At 31.9% G+C, this 18218-nt stretch overlaps 2 protein-coding genes and 1 pseudogene across 2 annotated transcripts; 2 read left to right on the plus strand and 1 right to left on the minus strand.

Moving 5' to 3' along the window:
* Positions 1-3823, plus strand: LOC114421595 (F-box protein SKIP14-like). The gene is made up of 2 exons (XM_028387606.1): positions 1-1554; positions 2636-3823. Exons 1-2 carry the CDS (start codon positions 733-735, stop codon positions 3167-3169), a joined length of 1356 nt encoding a protein of 451 aa, XP_028243407.1. The 5' UTR covers positions 1-732; the 3' UTR covers positions 3170-3823.
* A 1547-nt stretch (positions 3824-5370) lies between these two features.
* On the plus strand, positions 5371-7836 carry LOC114421885 (annotated as a pseudogene).
* Positions 7837-8825: 989 nt separating this feature from the next.
* LOC114421596 lies at positions 8826-10756 on the minus strand. The gene is made up of 2 exons (XM_028387607.1): positions 10656-10756; positions 8826-9978 (listed from the first exon to the last, which is right to left on the minus strand). The coding sequence occupies exon 2, from the start codon at positions 9954-9956 to the stop codon at positions 9006-9008; it is 951 nt and encodes a 316-aa protein (XP_028243408.1). The 5' UTR covers positions 9957-9978; positions 10656-10756; the 3' UTR covers positions 8826-9005.
* Between the last annotated feature and the right edge of the window lie 7462 nt (positions 10757-18218).

Genomic DNA, 18218 nt, shown 5'->3' on the forward strand with positions numbered 1-18218 from the left:
TGTATATATTATATTCGTTTTCAATCTCTCTCTCTCTCTCTCGCTCGCTACCGCGAACTCGATCGGCATCCATCGGCACCCACCCGAGGAGAAACGCGATTCCCTTTTCCCTTCGCAACTCCTTCTTCAGGATTCCAATTTCATCCCTATAAGCTTTCTTTCTTATTTTCAATTTAGGGTTTCTCTCATTATTCCTCTTTTCTTATTTCATCTTCTTCGGTTTCTTTTCGCACGCAAATTCTTTCGTTCTTCTCCTTTTTCCGTCCTTATCTTATCTCCTTTTTTCCCTTCCCCTTTGAATCCTCAGGCCTATCGGTTGTTGACGAGACAAAAAAAAAAAAGACAAAAAAAGAAGAGAGTAGGGATTTCGATTTGTAATTTTATTTTTTGTTCTGTGGATATATTCGATTCTATTTTTCGTCCTCTGATTATATTCTAGCTGTTTTTCTAGGGAAATTATTGTCAATTGGGTTATTCACAAGAAACTCTGTGAAGTTTTTGGTGCGTCGTTTTAGTTTGCCATCCGAAATTGAGGGTTTTCTTGTTAGATCTCTGCCGGTCTCACACCTTTTTTCTGTTGTTTTTTTTTTTTTTAGGTTTTCATATTTTTTTCCTTTTCTTCTTGTATTGTTTTGTTTTTTGAGAAGGAAAAAAAAAGGGTCTCGAAAAAAAAATTAGGGTTTGTTTATTGGTTTAGGGTTGTGTACATAGATAAGTAGATAGATACATGCGATGGCGTTGAATTTCTCGCATCGACCGATTTTTTCTGAGGATAATTTGGTTTCGCCGATGAGGATGGGGATTCCAGAGAAGAGTGTTGTTGAGAATTGCTTTGATTATGGGAGAGATAGGAGTGGTGGTGGTGCGAGCCACGATGACATTCTCGATCTTTTGCCGTCGGATCCCTTCGGCATGGACATCAGCACCACCGTCACGGCCATCACCGGGTGGCTCGAGGATTTGGAGATTGTTGATTATGGTGGGTACCGTAGGGATGAGCTTGGGGCGAGTGATGGCAATTACCAGCTTTTTGCTGGGTTGAATTTTATTTGGAACAATGCTATGAGATTCCATGCCTCATGTGTTGAGGAGAAGAGAGGGTTTGGCGAGAGCTGTTCTGTGAGAAATGATGGGGCTGCTGCTGCATCGAACAATTTTGGGTTTGGATCTGTTAATAATTATGATGAAGTGTCGGGTTTGCCTGCTACTAGCGGGTCTGGTGATGTTGTGAGACGGGGTGGAGGAGGAGGCGGGGGTGATGAGCTTGCTCCTCACCCGGCCTTGAGTTTTTCTCTTGGTTACCTGGGTTTGTCTGATCTGCTTGTTGTTGAAAGGGTGTGTAAATCTTTACATTCCACGGTTCGTGGGGATCCGCTTTTGTGGAGGAGTATTCATGTGGATCAGCCTTTGAACGAGAGGATTACTGATGATGTTCTTTTGCAATTGACCAACAGGGCTCAAGGTCATCTCCAGTGCTTGAGCCTGGTCGAGTGTACCAGGATAACAGATGATGGTTTGAAGCGGATTCTTGAAGGCAATCCCAAGTTAACCAAGGTGAGCATGCATTAGCAATCTGTGTCTGTTGGTGAATTTCAAATTGAAACTTGGTTAATCTAAAGTATGCAAATGTGGTTATATGTGCAATTAATTTGGATCACGTTAGCTGGTGCTGTTGTTTTATTTGGATTAAATGTCGAATTTTTTTATTTTTTTTTACAGCAGGATGAAACTGTCTTTTGGGCATTAGTTAAGGAATCAATCGTGAGAAGTTTTTACGAGTGTTATTAGTGCACCTTGACTGTTATTTTCAACACACTTGGGGCACTTGTTGAAATAATTTTCAATGTGGTTCCTGATAATAATTTTTTATTTATTCACTTTTTTACCCTTAGGGCACTTGTTTGCTCGACTCTTTTTTTATATAGTTTAGAATGTCTGTAGATTATGTGCAAAATATTTGACATTTATACCATCGTAATTCATAAGTATTTATTTCTGGATTTCTTTTTCTGTCTTCCATTACAGAAAATCAATTTGGGGTTATTTTAGAGGTATGTAGGTATATGGAATGCTTATTTTTGTAAAAAATAATTAAGCAGTATATGCTTGACTCCAACTGTATGAATATGTTGGTAATTTGCCTACCTAACTGTTCTAATATTCTATTGGTTGGCTATTTGTATCAATTAATGCATTGGTGGAAAAGGTGCTATACTTTTTTGTGGCTTGTATAGGAAGTAAACCCCCTATTTGAAGGGTATTCATGAAATAAAAATTAATCATTGATCTAGTTGGGGCAAATTAATTCTTCAACTTATATAAAAAAATATAATTAACTCTTCACCTGTCAACTTTGATTCATGCTAGCTTCTTTTACTGCTTTGATGCCATTCAGGTTAAATAATTCTTATGAATTTTACAGATATTGGATCGTTAAAGTAATTTTGACGATGTTTGTTATAATTTCATGTATGATGTGATTTATTGTTGGTCTGCTTGATAATTCCTGGCTTGTGTCTACTTTTATTGCATTAACTTCTCTGAGCATTGAATACTTTTGTGCTCAGCACAGATTCAGATTTTATTTTGTGTCCATATTTTACTACTAAGTAATTTTTTTCACAAAATTATGCAGTTGAGTGTTCCAGGATGTACAAGACTCAGTATTGAGGGTATTGTGACTATTTTAAAAGCTTACAACTCTATGGATACCCAAGGGGTGAAGCATTTACACATAGGTGGTCTTTATGGTGTTACACAAAAGCATTTTGAAGAGCTGAGGTTCTTGTTGGGGGCTGATAGTCCGCTGCTCCCACACTCTCACAAATCACACTATTATCGCAGGGGAAACTTGTACCTGTCCTGTGATGATGATCAAGCCATAGATATTGAAGTTTGTCCACGATGCCAGAATTTGAGGCTTGTATATGATTGTCCGGCAGAGAGTTGTCAAGGGGTGGAGCACACTACTCAGGTGTGCAGGGCATGCACTCTATGCATACCCAGGTGTAGCCAGTGTGGTCGCTGCATCAATGACAGTGAATATGAGGAAACATTTTGTCTGGAATTGCTTTGTTCTTCTTGTTCTAAGCAGCTAGTCAAATGTTCAGAAAGGGGAGATAGGAAGATTGGGTCAGATAAATCCGTTGTTATTCATGAGCAAAACTAGGGTTTTTGTCATAGTATCCCATGGAAGTCTTTGTGAGAAAAAGGTCCCTGATGGAAGTCATATGAAATGTTGGGTGCTGTTGGAGTTGTGTGACATTCTGTATTTTGTCTCTCGGAAGTAGGATTCTTTCGGGGATTGTCCTGTTGGTAGAGAAAGTGGGAAATGACTTCATTTTTGTGTTTCTTGCAGCTACTAGAGTGTAATCTGCAGGAACCAGATGTTACCATGATTATTATTGATCACCTACTGCATACTATGGATTTTCAGTTATGTGGCACGTTGTGATTATGAGGTTATGAGGGCTGCAGTCCGGATGTTGTGCTTTTCAACATCACATTCAAATAATATTTGTGATTGGCTTTTATGCATGCATAACCAGTTTGAACACTCTGATCATTTAGACTTGTGTTACTTCTTCATTAGCTGTATTGATAAATTCACTCTTGCCAGGTTGTGGTGTATGTACTCTGTTTATTTTTTATTTTTGCCATCCTTGGAGGAGAAAATAAGGAAAGTGGTATTATGATGTGTTCAAATATCCATGTTGATGTCACTTTTAGCTCTAGCTTGTATCAAGTGAAATTCATTTATGGTGGACTTGGACCTTAAAAAAATGAATACAATTTATTATCTACTTGGGTATTTTCTGGGAAATCCGTTTCTGTTCTTATTTTTCCTGCTCGTTATTGAAAGACTGTTTCCTTTTTATGTTGGTCTCTATTGTCTCTTAAACAAAAGTGGATGAATGATTTTATATTTTGATTATAGAAGTCTAACCTGTTGGGTAATAGTGTTGGACATCTTAAAAAATGGAATGATTCATGTGTTTACATGAATCCTGTGATTATTTTCTATCTAATTTGCATTCATACTGTCTAGAATTTCTCTTATAATTACAATCGTTTAGCGTATACTTGCCTTCTAAGAAAGTTATTCTTCCCCGTTCAGTTAAATTTAGAAAGATGTTACAATTTTTCAAGCATATGAAAACTTGGAGTACGATATTACATTCTTAGTATACTTGTCTTCTAAGAAAGTTATTCTTCCCTGTTCGGTTAAATTTAGAAAATGTTGCAATTTTTCAAGCATATGAAAACTTGGAGAGTACGATATTACATTTTTAAAAAGCTAGTAGCTTTCTGCTGCTTGGGGAATTGGAGAAACTAAGGCATAACACAAATGAAAAGGTGTGGTAAAAGTCATTCAAAAATCATAAATTAAGTCTTTGTTGCCTTGTCCTGATTGTAAAGCTTTAGGGAGGGAGGATTACTATGAATGTGCTTGCTTTCACGTTCAAACCACCTAAAACCCCATTTGCGTTAAAAAATGACCTCAAGTTTTGGTCGCAAACTGAGTTTTGATTCCTTACGCTTAGAAGCAACATTTTGTTATTCAAACATTCACAAATGGCTTATGTGTTTATTAACAAAAGTACCCCTATAATTTAGTATCACTACAAAAAAAGTGCTTTTGGTGACATTTTTCATTGAAAGTGTTGCTATTGTACTTTTGCGACATTTTACTAAATGTAGGATAATGTTTAAGTTGATAAAGCCTTTTAGCAAAAAAATTGCATATTAATTGCAACATTTTGAAAATGCTACCAATCTAGCATTTTGTAACATTTAAAACATGTTGGCAAGTTATTGTAACATTTAGAAAAATGCTTCTTGTAACATTTTAAAAAGGTTGCCAAGAAGTTTTTTTTTTGGAGGTTGCGAAGAAGTTATTGCAATATTTATAAAATTATTTTTGTAACATTTTAAAAATGCTGCTAAGTTATTGAACATTTATACAAATGTTGCAAAGCTATTGTAACATGATAGTGTACATAGTAGAAGGTTCAACTGCTGGCTTATTCTTGCACTCTCCATTCTACACATGAAAGTTGTATAAAAATATATATCAGACTATCGAAGTAAATATGATTTTCAATGAGAAAATATTGATCTATTGTAGTGTATACTTTTTGTCTAAGAATAATGAAAAAAGGAAAGAGTACAACCCACAAGTGTTTGTACGTTATAAATACATATCAATTCATCTGTTATTGTTAATTAGAATAGAAATAAAAAAATATACACAGACACAACCAATTTTTGGCATGGAGTCATGGATAAAAAATATACATATGAATTTGATCCTAATTGAGCATGTAAACATTCCCTGATTCAGAGTAAACGTAAAAGAGGAAGAATGTTTAGTCATAGCATTTTCATTAAGATTTTCTTATTTCACACTCAGTTTAATCATAGCAATTTCATTAAGCTTTTCTTATTCCCTAACACTTTGGCTTCAGTTACTTCTCATAGTAAGAAAAATGTTTTCTCTCATTGAGCAACCACAGCCATCAAGGACTCAAGCTGAGGAGAACAATGAGCACTCTCAGAAAATCACCCTTGGGTTGGTGTTGGATGGTGACTTTCCATTGCTGAAACCACCTTCTTCACATGATGGATTAATAGTCCCTGATATCAATTCAAATGGTCGTTCCTTCAGGTATTCATTAAATTGTATTGTTACATTTTTATATATTAGTTCTTTTCATATAATTCCATGCAAAGTGGCGTTCAAGTAAGACAAATTTTTTCTCTCTCTAAAAACTAGAAATTATTATGGTGAAAGCGAGAGGCATAAATCTGTGAAGGAATTCTACCGACAACAACACATAGGGCAAACTTATGAATTTGTAAGCAAGTTTAATTTCAACAATAATGTCAAAGAATTTTGTATTTATGTGTATTTCAGTATGGTATTATCAACTATCAAAACTTTAAACTTAATGTCATACACAAATTAATATTTACAATAACTTCTTAGGTAATATTCTTATACGTAACTAACTTATTGCAGGCTAAGAAGATGAGGGAGGAGTATGGGAAATTGAATAGAGTGGAAATGAGTATACGGGAATGTTGTGAGATCCTTGATAAAATTGTGGATGCCAGTGATTCCGATTAAGAAAAATCTCAAATTCAACATGCCCTGCAAACAGCTGAAGCTGCTAGAAAGGACTACCCTAATGAAGATTGGTTACATTTGACTGCTCTCATTCATGGTATTCATCACATATATGATCTTTTTTAAATACTAATTCTTAATTATTTATATTGATTTCACTTATTTACATTAGTGTTTCAAAGAGGCAGAATTTCAAAATAAAAAAATGAGAATTATTTTATCTTAAAGTAATATTGATAATGACTTGATTGTTTTCATTGGTTTACAGATCTTGGAAAGGTTCTTCTCCTTCCAAGCTTTGGTGGACTTCCTCAATGGACTGTTGTTGGTGAGAGTTGTCCACTAATTAATCCTATTCGTGATTGACCTTTCAACTAATTTTCTTGACTATATAAATGGACTTCATACAAATCAAAATTTATGAAAATCATATGATTACCATGTCAATGATTCACCAATATAGTTAGAATGACAATATATATATATAATTTTTATGATTTGAAAATAAAATTAAAGTAGATTTGTCACTAGCTCAATTACCATGCATTGCCTGCTTTTGAAGCAAGAAATTGATCAATTTATCATTTTATAGGTTCTAGGAGATTCGTTTTCTCTTGGTTGTGCTTTTCAGGAAGCAAATACTCACTTTAAGGTATGTACTAAATACTATTTTTCTCAATAAAAGAAACCTTGTATATGGCAAATATTTGTGATTATATATTCAGCTCACCAATATTTCTTTGAATTAATTATAGTACTTCGAGGGCAACCCAGATGGCAAAAATCCAGCTTATAATACAGAAAAAAAAAGGGCTATATGCCACAGGATTAGGACTGGACAATGTAATAATGTCGTGGGGACATGATGAGTACATGTATTTGGTGAGTCTATATAAACATGCAAATATTGATCTTGATGTTATAAAAAAATTGAGACAAAAATAATGTTATAGATTATTCATGATCTAATTTATGCACTTAACAACGCATTGAAATCTATATATGCAGGTTGCTAAGGGAAACACCACCACTTTACCTTCCGAGGCATTGTTCCTTATCCGATAACACTCTTTTCATCGTGCGTATTTTTACCAAGCTCTACTATGAACTAATATAACCATTCTCAAATGTATTTAACAATATATATAATCTTGCAGCTTTATACCAGACAGGAGCATACAAAGGCCATAGAGGATGTTAAGAACTTCAAGTGGCAAGAAATATTTCAGTAAGCTAATTATTTTTGCTTTAGGTTTTAGCATATCAATGTATATCTTGTCTTCACCTTAATTTACATATATAACGGAACTGATTACGTTTCTTATAAATTATGCAATATAAAACACAGCAAGTATGTTCTCTACAGCAAGAGCAATGTGCGAATTGATGTTGAAAAAGTTAAGCCATATTATATGTCGCTCATTGAGAAGGTGGGCATGAAAAACTTTTCAGATGCATGTATCTTAAGTTATATATTGTTCAATAGAAATAAACCTCCTTTCTCTGCTATTTTTTGTACTCATTTTTCTTTCTTGTGTTTGCAGTATTTTCCCCAAAGCTCAAATGGTAAAGACAACAGAAAGTGGAGATGAAGTGCAGGGACTAATGAGTAAGAGATTTTCGGTTTAGTTGTTTTCCTTGTACATATTTGCTTTGCCTCCATGGAATGAATAAGACTTCTAGAAGAGCTTTCTTCTAGTACCAAAATTAACCTTTATTTGCTTCTTTTTAAACTGTTTGCTTAAGGAATGAAATGAAAGTATATCGTTCAGAATGATTCCTGTGTTTACATGTATCCTGTGATTATTTTTTATCTAATTTGCATACATACTGTTTAGTATTTCTCTTATAATTAACAGCCGTTTAGCGTATACTTGCCTCCTAAGAAAGTTATTCTTCCTGCTCGGTTAAATTTAGAAAGATGCTACAATTATTCAAGCATATGAAAACATGGAAAGTACGATATTACATTCTTAAAAAGCTAGTTGCTTAATTTCTGCTGCTCGGGGAAATGGAGAAACCAAGGCATAGCATAAATGAAAAGGTGTGGTAAAAGTCATTCAAAAACTAAGGGATGGGTTTTTGCAAGATTTTAAAAAGTATAAATAGAGTATTTGTAAAATTGTTCTAGAGGTAAAATATCTCACTTCAAGTAAAAATGAATAAGTGTGGCTCTATATTTTGAATATCTAATCTATTGAATGTATCAGATAAGTTTTTATTTATTTGAAAAACTAAAGAGAATAAAAACTGTTGAGGTGGGTGTAAAATAACTAAGAAAAAATTGAGAATTGAACCACATTGAGAGACGACCAAAATGCTATTGTGGTAAAGAAAGAACGAAGATTATAATTATAACTTAGTTATATGCATCTCAATTCGCACATTTAATATAAGTTGATGCTGCTTCAAATAGATTTATCATTTTTAGTCATGTACTTGTGCACGGAGCATGTTTTTCCTTTTTCTAGTAGACATGCATGTCAATTTAATCTCTTTTTTTCGATAACAGTCAAATTAATCTTTTCACCAGTTTATCTTGAGGGTATTTTTTGTTTAAAAAATATTTTTTAAATTACATTGCTTTCAAAACGAAAATTTTCAAAAATATAAAAACCACTTTCAATTTTTTTTTCAGAAAAATAAAATAAAAAACAAAAAACCAATCAACTATATCACAAAAGCTTCACCTAGAAACGTCTAAGAGTGTAAAATGCCAGTTAGCTTTGAAGAACACTGTACAAATGCTGTTAGCTTTGAATACAATAGGGCGCCAAAGGCAGTAGCTAAAGCACCAAATCCGTCTCAGAAAGCAACTAACACATTGGGAAATGAAAATGTTTTGGATACAAAATGAATGCATAGTGAACTCTAATCAGCTATAAAATTCAACATGGCCTGCAAGTTCTCTGCAAAATAGCTTTGTTTCCTGAGCTAATTTTATACTTTTAGCAATTGCTACCCCTGTCTTTTGGTGAGTAGATGCAGGCTTATATGATTTCACCTCTTCTTCACGACCCAGAAGTAGAGCTTCCCTTGCCGGAACCACATTTTCCCACCAAAACTCGCGTAGCATATCATGTATCAAGTTCCAATACTCACGCTCCCTAAGCACGCGAAATATAGTACTTCCGTTTGGCGTCCAACAATACAAATCAACCCATTCACAATCCATTATTTCCATCTGGCCCTGAACTTGAGGCATGTAGTAGAAAGGCATTTTCGACCAAGGCAAGCCAGCCTCAGGTTTGCCCTTGTTATATGGACACTTGACTTCCAGTATCCCAAGTTGTGGAGGGCACCCAAGAACACCGTCAGGGGAGGCACCAAGCCAATCACAAGACTGCTTTGAATGAACAGCAAACCCCATTGAGCTCACCTCATTACCTGTGATCTTTTTATATTGTTCTACAGCTACTGCTTCTTTGAGTGTTCCCCATGCCATGGCATTATTTGCTCCCATGATTTGTGCCTCTGATGCAAACACTTTCTCTTGCCAGAGCTCAGGGCGACGACTCCCTTTCCAGAAGCCCAACGCAGTGCCAAATGTGCTGGTAGTAAGTTTGTCCTTGCGAAGGGCAAACCACTCCTCTGACCGTTGGGGGACATCGGCAAGCGAAAGATTGGAAGCCAAAACTTGAAAGGAAGGGGAATTAACAATTATAGGGTCAACTGAAGATATAAATGGTGAGGCACATATGGTAAAATTTCTCAAGATTCCTTTTGCATGCTTCCTCTTGGGAGATGATGATACACATGTTGTCCGGAGAATACCACTGAATCTAGTCATGTTGGAACAAGTTGCTGCTGACATTGTCATCTCCATTCATTCAAAATTTCTGAAGTACCTGACAGAAATTGTATGACAATAGCCACCAAGTAAGTTGGATGAGATAAGTTCTATAAAAATTGAAGTACACAATTTGATTTCAAACTTATGGGAGAAGTTTAAGTTTAATTCGTTTTATCTTCTTATTTTCTTCTCGTATGTAAGTTTTTACAAATTCAAACAAGGCCTAAATTGAAAGAGGAACAACAACACAACACTGCGTAAACTATGGAACATTTGGTACACTAGCTGCTGTTCTCATACTCACTCACAATCACACAACACAAAATAGAAATGCCAAATTTTTCCACATAAAATATACATTTACTTCTGCTCAGCTAAAAAGCACTTTTGTTATAATCAGTACAAAACAAAGGTATTGTTCTGATTTTATAATTCATCAATTCAGGTTCTCCACAGACCTGCCTAAACTGACCCACCCAAATACCCTAATTCGCTTAAAGATTAAAATCCTCAACCATGGAAAGCAGAACCATGATAGAGAAAACAATTTCAACTTCACAACTAAAGCAAAAGCGGATAATTAAAAAAAAGAAAAAAGAATCAGAGACGGAACGAACGATAACGATAATAATGAAAATACATTTCTCATTTGTAAACATACACAAAAAAAAAAAAAAAAAAAACAGATTTTCGTGGATGCTAACGTAAACCTAATGAAACGAACAAGAGTACCTAGGATTCGTCGAGGTGTAGAAATCCTAGGAATGAGTTGCAGAGTAGAGTTGAGTTTCTTTTCAGCTGCGAGCGATAAAATGAATGAAGTATGAAGCAAAGAATTAAACGATACAGTACAAATATCAATTCAATCGGTGTTCTCTTCCTTCGTTTGGGCCAACAGTAAGGGCTTTTGGAAATTGCTATAGCCACTCCTCTTTTATACTAATCACACTTCCTAGGCTTTTTCCATTGGTGTAGGCCCATTAGTCTGGGACCGAAAAAAAGTTGTTAGTAATTTCACTAATTTGGAGTCAATAATGGTTAGTCCTGGACCCAAAGAAGAAGAAAAATTGTCACTTTGCAATTTTAATGGCTTTTGACAAAAATGGTTAGTAATTTGGTTAAATAAACAATATGATTTTACCCTGATTAGAGACTATGGGACATCTCTATGATTTGGGTCTTTTTTTTTAGTATTTTGGTTCATGTTTAAATTTGTTCTCCCTGCAAAAGATTTTTTTGAGTATTAAGAAAAATCAAGGTTGGAATAATCTGAGCTAGCTAGTGTTTCATAGGTAGAAAATATCGGGGCAAAATAAATTTTATCATTTTTGAACTTGAGTTGTTTTTCAAAACTTAATACGGAAAATTTGAAGTACGTAATTAATCCTCTTGCATTTGAGGCGAACTATAATCATTAAATCTGAAACAAAACTATTAAGAGCATACATGAGTCTTTGCACAAAGTCTTGGAAGAGAGAGAGAGAGATGTACCATGATAGAGCTTTGACATAAATAAAGCAAAGAGGGAAATACTATATGATCATGGTGGAAAGAAGATTATGTAGAAATTTTTCGTTGATTAAAACAAAAAGAAAACATTTCTCCCTCTAATCCTATTTATAAAATTCAATTACCTAATGTAGTATAATAAAAGAAAATGATTAATTTAATTGATCATGTTTTAATTTTTTTTATTGTTGTCATTAATACTCATTTTTCTCTTTATCCTAATTTTTTTCTATTATAACCTCTCGATTAACTAAATATATTTTAGAATTAAATATATCTTAGTCTGAAAATAATTAATATAAAAAATATAATAAAATGACAAAAAAATCAAACAACACTTTTAATTTGAGTGTTGCAGATAGGACAAAAAGTAATATCATATTATCCTTAAGAGTTAAATCTATATCGGGGGTGGGGTTTCTCTTCTTTTGCATCCTTAAGTTATATACAAATGAAAGCTTCAATTGTCCTGAACCATAAATTACTTGCATTAAACAATATTGAATAGTGACACACAATTAAGCTTGGTGCAACGGCTGATGACAGATGTTGTCTTGAGGTTCAATTTCAAGCTTAAGAGACAGAGGGAGCTAAAAAATATTATCGCTCAATTTTGAGGTAACTTTCTGTGCAACTAAATAAGAGGATATAAAAATTAACTTTCTTTTTTTTTTTTTTCCCAAACAACTTACAAAATCTTCTCATTTTATGCTTTTATTCTTTTCTTTCATTTTTTTTCTTTTCATTTTCTCTCCTTAATCCATATAACATAAGGTTTGAAAGAAATTAAATTAAACCTTAAAATATATTTATATGAAATTTATGTATAAAAGTTGATTCTTTAAGATCTATTTAGAGAGGTTGTGAGTTTTTTTATATTTTTTATTTTTAAATATAATTTTTAAAATGAAATTAAAATGATTTTTAACTTAATTTTAAAAAATATTTATTTTCAAAATTAAGAAGAAAATAATTAGTGAATTTGACTTTTAATTTTTAAAAAAATACACTTCACAATGATCCTCTAAATCATCGTCATTGTTACTATCAACATTGACAATATCATTATCGTCATAACTAATAATGTTATCAGTATAATTTATCATGACTTGTGTCATTGTTACTATTATCATTGTTACTAATATTGTCATCATTATTAGATAAATTAGATAAATAGATAAATTTATATGAATCATTTTTTTTTTGTTAAATATAAAAATGAGTAGATTATGAAAATATTATAGTCTATGGTTAAAACACAATTTCATATGAAAAAAATCATATTTTAAAATATGACTTTCAAACGTTACAATTCTTTTTAAAATACGACTTTTCTGTATATTATAGTATTTTCAAAATCTACTCATTCATAATTTTTTTAAATTAACCTATTCACTTAAATTTATCTTATTATTGTCATAATATACTACAAACATGTCTTCTTCTCTAACAAAACAAACACATCCTTAATCAATTTTTTTTTAAAAAAAAATGAGTTTATTTTTAAATTAATAATTAAAAAAAGTAAAAATAATTTGTAAAAACTAAAAAACTGACTATAATTTAAAAACTTTTAAAGTTATAACTAAAAATCCCGGAGCTTGTAGAGTCTAGTCAGTGAATTTGCGTAAATTTAGACTAAGGTGCTATTCAATATTTACTCTCCAATCCTCTGATTCTGTGGACATTGTGACCCCATTCCATTCCATTTGGCTGAGTCTGCAAACCGAAAACCAAATAGGACAAGAGTAATTATGCATTTGGATTCTAATGACTAATGACTAATAATGCTTCGTCTTCCTCTTTCATCCCACATGCCTCCAAGTCATGATGTGACAATACTTCAATTAATGACAACATTCTGCTTCTCATTTGCTAATAATCCTTGGCCTAGCAGTAAATGTTTTGGTCGGGATTTGAATATTTAATCAACTAATCAACACAATAAATTATGCTCATCTATATATTAGATTTCACCAAAAAAAAAACTTAAATTATTTTTAAAGTTAATAAATATTTTCAACATTACTCCTAACAAAACAGTTTCATATATGCTTCACAAACTCTAGTCCCTTTTTTTCGAAAATGAAATTCATAAACTTAAAATAACTTTTAATAATTTTTGCGTTAAATCAAAAAATTTATGTCGAATAATTTTATAATTAAAACATCTAAACATAAATTATATTATTTCAAAATTTTCTTTTAAACACACACTTCAAAATCAATTTCACAAAATCAATTTAATTTAAAATTAAGTTTGTCAGCAATCATTTAAGTATGTACTGGTTGAGGATATCCTTGGTGCAAATAAAAAGCATCTATATGTTTATCTTTAAATTATATTTTCTTATGATTATCTTTAAATTATATAATCTTACTAATAAAGTTAAGAGTAAATAACATATTATAAAACAATAAATTAACAAAAAAATCTTTTAAGAGTATATATAAAACTTTTTGGAGAGACCTTAAATGATTCGGTGGGTTAAATTTTCATTCCTTATTATTATTTTTTTAATTTGCCTTTAACTAACCACGCCCAAGAAGACAATGAATTGAAAATTGGTTATAATAATTTTTAAACAATGCAAAATAATTTTGTAACTTTCAAAGGGAGCAAGATGGTTCTTACAGTTTTATTTTAAGAAATAAATAAAATTAATAAGAACAGAATTATAAATAAAAGTTTTTTTAAAAAAATATATAAATAAAAGTTGCCGTCTGTTAATGTTTCCCCAAATATTCCAAGAGCATCCAACGAATGAGTAGTAGCCGGTAATGTAAAAAAGTTTCATTAAAAACAAAAAACGGTAACGTCAAAATTAACTCAAGTATTTTAGTCGCCTTAATTTATATTAACACATGCAAAGTGCAAACTTCTCTCATTTTGATTTTTGACTCAACTGAAGTCGCAACTCGCAAGGCAAAAGTAAGAGTAATCGACAATCATTTGAAGTGAATTGTAACTAAAAAAATAAATGAACAACATGCAAGTGAGCTCATTGATAATTAAAAAGTGTAAAATTCAACAGAACAACAGAAAAAACAAATAAATTAAAGAGGGGGCCTACTTTAATTTTACCTAATGACCACATGGGTCATATGGGTAAAAAATATTAGAAAGGTCAAAATATTAGTCTAAAGACATGCTCTTATAGATCAAACAAGATTAATATGTTTTCACTATAATAAATAAATAAATAAAAAGTTTGATTTTTTTATACATTGAAAACAAGGGGCAATTAGCTAGGGTGGTCAAGGAATGAAATTTGAGTTTAATGGACAATTTTTTTCAGTAAAAAAATCAAATCAAATTAATTTTAAATTGTTTTAACTGATTTGATTTTATATCTAAATAGTCAAATTTAAAAATTAATTCAAAATTGAACTTATTTTAAAAAATTGATTCTAAACTAAACTAATTTTTAATTCATTTTAAAATAGTTTTAAGAATCAAATCAGTTTTCAATTTATTTTTAAATTATTTTTTTCAAATAAAAATACATTTAAATAAAAATCAATTCCATTAATGAAACTGATTTTATAAAAATAATTTGATTAACTGAATTGATTTTATAAAATAATAAACTTATTTTTTCTTAAATTAATTAAAAAAATCAATTTGATTTAAGTTATGTTATAATCCGATTCAATCCCATTGAGTTATTTTAACACGCGTGAAAGGCTATTGAAACAGTTAAATAGTTTTATAATAGGGAGTTGTTTGTTTATTAGTTTGTCTCTATGTGATTTTAAATTAAAATTTATCTAGGTATATGTGTTTGTATAGTTGTCCTTTATGATATTATCTCCTTCATCTGTTCATCAACCCTTCTTCTCTTCCTGCGTCACTGTTCTGTGTCGTGCACCGATGCACGGTGACACTACAATTCTTTACATCCCCTTCTCCTCCACCCAAATTCTGCCTGCCATCCCCACCTTCTTTGACGGCCTCTCAGCCATCACTGCATCGCTAGTATGAAGTCAACAACTTCACAAAATTGAAGTCTCATGGTTTTCTTCTTCGCCTAGGCCCAAGGCAATGTAAAAAAAAAAAAGGACACCCAAACAATAACAAATGAAAGGGAAATCATAAGGAAGATGTAATTATTACATAGGAGACCCAAAGCACATGCTTCTACTATCCACGGCTTTCAACCACCACACACAACCAATCAACACCAAAACTCTCCCTTTCAAATCCATTATCCGTCGATCTTGGGTGTCTAATTCACAATGATTTCTGTCCCTTTTAAAGTTGTTAAAACTACGTTATTTTTAGAGTTGTATTAATATTCAATTATAAAAATATTAATATAACTTTCAAAATAAGATTATTTTAAAAGGACAGTGAAAAAACAATTTGAAAAGAAATAATAAATAAATTAGATTCGAACAAAACAATCATAAAAAAAAATGAAGAACAATACTATCTTTTTAATTGATTAATGGCAAAACAGTCCTTCTCTATTAAAATATTAAAATATTCAGCATATTAAATAATTATTAATACCAGAAAAAACTTAAGGTAAATTTTTTTTTATGCATTGTACACAAGGAATAAAACTTCTCCACCACAGTCTATACTTGAAAACAAATATATATCTATTTTGTTGATAATTAAACTTTGTCAAGTCATTAAGTTAACGGATTTTAAAAAAAAAATCATTACCTAAACCAAAAGTGATTTGGGTTTGATTTAAACACTATGAAAACCTAGTTGCACCCAATCGAAGTTAAGGGCTAAAGGACATAGCAGTTCCATGTGTGGCCTTGACCCTCCTTTAATCTTGTCTTAAAAAATTTGTTACATGAATGAACTCATTGCGTTTAAGTTATTGTCCATTTTGTCTCTTGTATGCCTTCACAATTATCCTTTGAAAGACATCTTTGTAGGCTAAGGGAAAAATGTTTATACCACCATGGACTTTTTGGAAACTAGAAGACTTCTACAGTTGCACATGTGGCTTAGACCTTCTTTCCTAGACTAATGTTTCACTCAAATTACTCAAATATGTTGTATTGTTAGGTTAGTCTCATTTGAGGTATTATTTACTTTGACTTTCACACTTCACATATTTGTTTAGGAAGTTTCATGTGTGACTCAAGACACATTAACACAAATGTTCTACTTAAGTTCAATAGTATTATTAAGATCATTTTGATATATTTTTTTTTACTCTCATGAGTCTTCATGATTTTGTCTCTTAAAAGACTTCATGGGTTAAGAGGAGGTTGTTTTTCAATTGTCTTTGAACTTAATGTTTATTCAACCTAAGACATTTTAATGGGATGGAATAATGACCTCCTAGTCCAAGTTAAATAGCTAGAGGGCTTATCAATCATCCCAAGTGTGATGTTGGTCTTCTTTCTGAAACTAATGTTTCATTTAAATATGTTACATTATTAAATTTAACACATTTGAAATATTGTATGTTCTTTTCTTTTATATATATATATATATATATATATATATATATGTATATATATATATAAAATGAGTCTTCCCACAATTGTATCTCTTAAAAGGTTTGTGATTTAAGAGAGAGAAATACTTATAAACTATCAATATATGTAACTTAAATTCATATTTAATATAAAACTGTTTTGGTAGTATTTCGAGTCTGAAGTCCTTATTTTATATTATTTCATCATGTTAACACGACGATGCCAAAAGTTTCCAAATATGGTTGCAACAACCTCTAGTGGTCCAATGGCACTTCTCCCCAATAACAAAGGACAATAGGATTAGGATGGCATCCTGTTCTCTAAGGTGCTTTCTTCCACAGATGGGGCTGTACATGGATAGCCAATATTCTAAATGCATGCATCGACTTTTCTTATTTGATTCTATTCTTGATACTACTTCTAATTTAATTATGATTATGTACTAATCCCGCTCGGATGATATATATCCTGAGACTTTGGCCCATTGTCATTTTTCTTACATTGGTTATTCTAAAAGTAGCCTTTTTTATGAACTATAAACATATATAATATGATTATTTTTTTCCTGATGAATATGATTTATTTTATATTTAAAGTTAAAATTTAAATTTTGAATCATTCACTCATATGAATCGTGTTAATTATTAATATGTGAGATTATAAATAAAGAAAACTTTCATAAACTTTACAAAACTTATTTATGGTCAATGTCATTTATTTTGGTATTCTTTTGAAAGTATTAGTAGGAAATTTGTGTCGTGACTGTAGTGGATCTTAATTCCTTGGTTGTTGAACTTTGGCATGAAATGATGGATTAGTGATTTTTGGCAAGTGGTGCAAAGATGGCTGGCATGATGACCATGGCCACTTTAATTGAAATGAGATTCCACAGCCACGGGGGATAGGAATCGCATTATATGAATATGAATTGAAAGATTCTGATCTGATACGTGAACTAACTGACTCAGCAAAATTCTTTTTTCCTTTAATCGAAAATCAAATCACGTGTTAGTGTGGTAGTGCATTGGCCCCACGAGACTCACACACAACAAGCGTAGGTAGCTGTTGTGCGCGACACACGTCAACGTCCAACAAACACATGCCTCGCTCGCTGCGAAGATAAGTTCACAACTAACGACGGTGTGAAATCCACACTGCCAAATCATCTCACGTACGTACATCGTGACATGGAATCATGGATAAAGATTGTAACGAGTAAACAACACCCCCTCTTTTTCTTCTACATTTTCATCTTTTCTTTTTAGTGTTTGCTCATTTTTTAACAGTTGATTTGCTAGTTGCTAGGACCGTGGCAGAATCTGCTAAGGATATTTG

The sequence above is a fragment of the Glycine soja genome, chromosome 8 (genome assembly GCF_004193775.1).
Source record: "Glycine soja cultivar W05 chromosome 8, ASM419377v2, whole genome shotgun sequence".
Classification (NCBI taxonomy): Eukaryota; Viridiplantae; Streptophyta; class Magnoliopsida; order Fabales; family Fabaceae; genus Glycine; species Glycine soja.

What these genes read in the sequence shown, in the direction of transcription:
- LOC114421595 (XM_028387606.1), top strand. Translation starts at nt 733, where the DNA reads ATGGCGTTGAATTTCTCGCATCGACCGATTTTTTCTGAGGATAATTTG. An exon ending in GCAATCCCAAGTTAACCAAG is followed by an intron (nt 1,555 to 2,635) that starts GTGAGCATGCAT and finishes AAAATTATGCAG; the next exon opens with TTGAGTGTTCCAGGATGTAC.
- LOC114421596 (XM_028387607.1), bottom strand. Translation starts at nt 9,956, where the DNA reads ATGGAGATGACAATGTCAGCAGCAACTTGTTCCAACATGACTAGATTC.